This window comes from Hordeum vulgare, chromosome 4H (assembly GCF_904849725.1).
Source record: "Hordeum vulgare subsp. vulgare chromosome 4H, MorexV3_pseudomolecules_assembly, whole genome shotgun sequence".
Taxonomy (NCBI): domain Eukaryota; kingdom Viridiplantae; phylum Streptophyta; class Magnoliopsida; order Poales; family Poaceae; genus Hordeum; species Hordeum vulgare.
In genome coordinates, this window is record NC_058521.1 from 230661320 (window position 1) to 230667319 (window position 6000).

General features: G+C 38.8%; 1 protein-coding gene across 3 annotated transcripts in view; it reads left to right on the plus strand.

The window, feature by feature from the left end:
* LOC123448435 (inositol monophosphatase 3) overlaps positions 1–5695 on the plus strand; it is a 29793-nt gene extending 24098 nt beyond the window's left edge. For 2 of the 3 annotated variants that reach the window (XM_045125310.1, XM_045125313.1), the window contains 4 exons: positions 4846–4914; positions 4994–5094; positions 5180–5236; positions 5351–5695. In XM_045125310.1, coding sequence (XP_044981245.1) covers positions 4846–4914; positions 4994–5094; positions 5180–5236; positions 5351–5447 — 324 coding nt within the window. In that variant the 3' untranslated portion in view covers positions 5448–5695. The remainder of the gene's footprint in view (positions 1–4845; positions 4915–4993; positions 5095–5179; positions 5237–5350) is intronic. The other variant, XM_045125312.1, reaches the window with a different exon arrangement.
* The last annotated feature ends 305 nt before the right edge of the window (positions 5696–6000 follow it).

The following is a 6000-nucleotide window of genomic DNA, read 5'->3' on the forward strand; positions in this document are numbered from 1 at the left end:
GTGCAAAGGAAGAGAGCGAACCAAGTTTTCAAACCATGCAAGTTGAAATATTTAGACACCGGTCATAAAATCGTCGAAGCATAGAAAGGCATGAGATCAGTTCATGGTGAGCAAAACTACATAGGCAGAGATGCAACATACACATAGCTTTGGTCACCTATCTTGTGGTAACTCAAGAGATCAGTTCATACCACCTCTGTTTCTAAACATAAGATGTTTTTACAGTTCAATTTGAACTACAAAAATGTCTTATATTAGGAACGGAGGGTGTATATACAGGAGCACTCGGGTTCAGATAATGAAATCAAAGATGTGCTGTCTACGGTGGTGTTTCAAGCATATAGTACACCTGATGGTCCTTTTGTGTTCTGAGCAGTGCAAATCGGCTTCCTCATATATTCATCATCCGCAGCATCCTTTACCAGCAACTCTTGTTCAAATTAATTTCTTTGTTGGACAATGAACCTCTGTTAAGAAAAAAATAGATGCAAATAATTTTATCTTCCACCTCTTTAATATATTTTCAACAACGTAGCTCTCATGTTATATCACTCAAAAAGTAAATAAGCAATTAATTTTCTAAACACAAGCACTCAGATAAGAATAACAAAATGAGACATCATATAACAATATAATGAATAGGTATACTGAATCTTACAGAAAAAGGTGGTTCAGTCACATATATGTTTAGAAAAGCAGATACTACCTTGTCTGCAAATTGTTTTTAATGTCGAGGACTATGTCTACATCAGTTATTAAACTACAGGGAACTCATCTCCAGTCCACCATAAGAAATTGCATATAAATAACAAAATTCATAGACTATAGTACCTGCAGTTCACATAACATATGAATAGGAGGTAGAAAATGGCTACAAAAGAAATTATCTCCAACATTGGTTAAGGACCATAGGAAAGAATAAGACATGGCGGTCGGTTTACAACAAGCAGACTTACACAAGTTGGCATCAGATTCTACTCACGATTCTTAGTTCTCTAGCACATGTCTTTGTCATCAACGATAGGGAAGGATCACCGGAGTTTTTTTCCTCAGAAGAAGGCTGCATAGAACAGAAAGAGTCAGCACACAAGTAAAAATCAGTTGACAGTTAATGTAGAAATCAGACATGGCTTCTTTCAAATCTTCAGTTCACCCTCATCATCGCCTGAAGCAATTACAGTTTCAGTAAAACCACAAGGCGGTTTATGGCGTCACTGAAAATATTAATAAGAAACTAAACCAACAATGAAACATAGATATTTACTTCCATAATATAAATCAATAACATCACTAAAAACTAACAAAAGCTTACTCATGTGCATCATCCGAACAGGCAATGGTTTTGTCTGTTTCTACATCAGAATCAATAATTTTGTGTTATGCTTAAATATCATGCCAGGAGAAGAATTAGATGCCGCATTTATGAATAACTGAACATTATGAATGCCATGCTGCATTTTGTAATGATAATGATCCAAGATAGTTAAACAGATGGTCATTATTAGGAATGCTCCATAGGATCTAAAGACATGTGTGCTTGTTTCTTAAATGTGCTTTCTAAAATCGGATGCCCATTTAGCTCCATTAGCTTGACTTGCAGTGCTGGGGACACCGCAAAGTTGATCCTGTCCTAATAGTCACAGACAACACTCTTGTAGAACATGATGCCAGCCCTTGGTCCTTGGAGGGACGTGTGTTGTACCGGTAACCACATCGGTGAACTTGAAAGGATATGCATGTTCCTACATTAAAGAAATGAAACAATAAATATCTTGAAAACAATAGGACTACATCAGCACTGATACATTCTTTAATCATCAAATCAATCTGTAGTGGCATGCCTGAAGCAACGACATGACGATAATGATTTTAAGAAAAAATAATAGGAAATTCTGTTTCCATGTTCATGGTATATTATATGCATTTTTCATTACTATATTTGATTGACTTATTGCGGTTTTCTTATAAAAAAGAAGAGTTCGGACGAACTTCAGAAAAATATAAAATAAACATGTATAGCTCGTCTGACTAAGTACCGTACAGAAGGAATCAGTTATCCTAGAAGACAATGATTCAGTATATATCAAATACAGTGCAAACAATAGGCAGACAACATAGGAAGACTCCCTGCAGTAGCCAACCCTCGCAACACCTTAAAAGGAAATAGATCGCAACTTTCAAAGCCAAGTCGCAACTGGATGACCAGCGAATAAACATCTCAACACACCAAATAAGCAACACCAGCACTACAACCAGGTACCCTGAGCCTGAAACCAACGTTTTCCTTGAGATTTCTACAGAGAACAAAGGAGCACAATCCAAGCACCAAAAGGCAGGCATGATCTAACTGATAAAGAAGTATCTCAATTACATAATTTCGAGTAGAGAAGGTCAATTAAGAACAGTACAAATATTGTACACCTAGTCAGAGCTTAGTTGCAGTAGCGAACATCTCCAGTGCATGTACAAAGTTTAGTATGACATGGCTCTTACATTGTTAGACCGTCTCCACATATTTTTTAGCTGGTATTGTAGATGTGGTGCCTTTAAAAGAAAAAGGGAAAAGGAACATACAGAGACTGATTGAAGTGAATGGTGATCTGACAGAGTTGATATACCCCCAACGGGGTTTGAGACGAGGGGACCCGTTTCCCCCCTATCTCTTTCTGATCTGTGCCAAAGGATTTTCCTCCTTACTCCATATTGCCGAGGAACAAGGGCTGATTGAAGGCATTCAGATTTGTCCAGGAGCACCGAGCGTGTTCACACTTGCTTTTTGTGGATGACTCCCTCCTCCTCCTAAAGGCAGATTGTGATAATGCTTCATAACTTTAACGTATCCTTGACCAATATGAAGAATACTCGACCAATATGAAGAATACTCGGGACAAATTATCAATAGGGATAAGAGCAGTGTGCTTTTTAGCCCAAATTGTAATGATATGCAGAAGTTAGAAATTATGGATCATTTTCATATTTCTTGTGAGGGACAAAATGAGAGGTACCTAGGGCTCCCGGTTCATATTATTAACAGTATCCTGAGTATTCCAATTAAGGAGGGATTTGATGATCTTTCAGCCTGGCATCCCGACCCAAAAGGTAACTTTTTGGTTCGTTCAGCTTACAAACTCAAACTTAAGTTGGTCGATGTTGCCAGGTCAAACATCAACTTCCACTGTAGCAGATCCAACAACAAGCACTGCAAAGGTTTGGACCAAGCTTTGGAGTTTGAAAATGCCTAGGAAAATTCATCATGTTCCTTTGGAGATTGAGTCACAACACCCTTCCTGTAAGGTTAAATATTAAACGTCGTGGAATTGACCTGGATACCATTTGTCCGATGTGCAAATGCCTTGACGAGGATGGTGGCCATGCCTTCCTCAAATGTAAATCTGCGAAGCCGTTTGCCGTGACGCTAACCAAGAGCATGTAAGGGGATTGCTGCTCAGTTGCGCAGATGCAAAAACAATCAGTCGAAGCTCTGCTAAGCCTGGAAAATGTGACATCCATGTTCTGCATTTGTTTGATGTGGAATTTGTGGAATGCTAGAAATGCTATCAATAATGGTGATAGGTGCCCTTCAGCAGTGGCGATAGTATCCTGTACTTCTGTACAAGCTACATAATTTTCTGAACACCTTCATGTTCGGTTGTAGCCCCTTCTGAGCACTGGTCTAAGCCTCCTGATGATTTCCTAAAGATGAACATTGGTGGCTCGTTCCTAATAGATAACAGCACAGGAGGTTGGGGCTTTTGTGTAAGGATGCTTCTGGAGATGTCATCGGTGTTGGTATGGGCCACATCCACTTCCTGACGGATGCTTTGCATGCAGAGACGATAGCCTGTCTAAAGGCACTTGAGTTCGCGGCTGAAGTTGAGTTTGGGCGTATCATAATTAAAACAGACTCCACTGTGCTCGCTCCAGCTCTTCTTTCCAAATGAATTGGATACTGCTCGTGATGGAATTCTCTTTCAGGAGGCAAAATTTCTTCTTTCTCTGGCTTTATCGAGTTTAAGGTGCTTGTGTATAAGTGTGGCTGTAACTCAGTGGCGCATGTCCTGGCAACCCATGGTGCCTATATGTCCCAGGGAGGTACCATGTATTGGCATGATACTGTTCCTGATGTTTTTGTATCTTCTCTGGTGGCTAGCAATCTAGCTGCTTCTGTATGTTAATAATAAAGCCATGTTACTGTTTAAAAAAACGTGGGGGTGGGGTGGGGGGCCAGCCTTTTCCTTTGCAGTATGCAACAGACAATGATATATTGACAATTTTAGGTGTGTGCTCACGTAGACTAAACCAGCCAACAGTTGCTAGTTAAGACATGTGCGACCTATGAGCTAATGCTTTGTCGGTAGACATACTTACATGACCATTCATGTATTCTTGAACTTTCCAATTGTAAATGAGACGAACATAATTGTGTGTATCAAATCTGTCCATGTCACGTTGAATGGCTTTTAAATTGTTCTGCATCTTAAATTATATCGTACTAGCAGAATGCATAAAATAATTACTCATTTGTTGGCCTTGTTAGAATGGGAGAACGGCATAGGGTTAGCGTTATCTGTTCCATATTAGTTTCAATACAATACATGGTTCATTGAAGAAACATAGTTTAAGCCCCTCGTAATTGATACAACACACCATTTGCAGCTAGAGATTTTTTGTTTTCTTTAAGTGGCAAGTGAGAATATGTAGCCACACATTGCACATTTTTCTTCACTAATAATTAGATTGGGCACGACAGCTGTAGTATTATGCCATGACAACTTAAGTTCGGACGTTTTACTTTCAAAAGAAATCTACCGGAATGTTCAATTAATTACCATATTAATTGAGCAGGTAGGGACCAAAAGAGACAAGTCCACTTTGGATGATACAACCAACAGAATTAATAAGTTACTATTCAAGGTAAATCCTGTAAAGTAACATTTTTATCAGAGTTATTTGTAGCATGTCAATATTCTAACGGGGTATTCATTTTTTTCAGATTAGATCTATACGTATGTGTGGCTCTTTGGCTCTAAACATGTGTGGAGTTGCTTGTGGTAGGCTAGATTTGTGTTATGAGATCGGTTTTGGTGGCCCCTGGTATTGTTACCAAATTATTAACGATTGTCTTACATGGAAAATATATAAACCAAATGTAACAGCTAATTGTTATTTTTTCCTCTAGGGATGTGGCTGCTGGAGCTTTGATTCTAAAGGAAGCAGGGGGTTTTGTTTTTGATCCGTAAGTTGTCAAATTTGTCAATACTGTATGGCTGGCTCTTGCTATCATAGTACATAATTTGATGAGATTTTTTTCCATTTCTTGTTGTACATTTTCTTTCATTTTGACTTTTAGGAGCGGTGATGAGTTTGATCTGATGGCGCAAAGAATGGCCGGATCAAATGGCCACCTCAAGGATCAGTTCATCGAAGCATTGGGAGATGCAAGCTGAATAACTTATTTCGTCAAGTAGAATGAAAGAATGTACGATGGCCCCACCAATAAGTAATTAAGGGCTAATTTTCGTGTAGTTCTACGTGAACGCTATGCATATTTTGCAAACATGGTGGATGTAATGACATGTCGATATATTGCTCGTTTTATTGACCATGCAAGTAATTCATGCTTGCAGGCGATGAAATGGCTCGTAAGCTACAATTCTCCTTAACTCTGTTAATGAGTAAATTTTCTTTTGCTTTACTCTTTGTTCCACTACCGCGGTCGCCTTTTTCTGAAAAAGGGTGTCGTCCAATTTTATAAATAAAGCAAACCATCGAAACACAACGTCCAACATCAGTCACAACACAAACACGCCACACACAAAGTAGCACAACACAAGGTACACAGGGTTTGTTGAGTGCTTGTTGAAACAAAAAAAGACATAGGCATCAAGGGGAAAGCCCAAAGAAACAAAAAAAACATAGGCATCAAGGGGAAAATTCAACATAGACATCAAGGGGAAAATTCGTTTCTCTCTCTCACGAAAAAAATCAAAACAAATACTA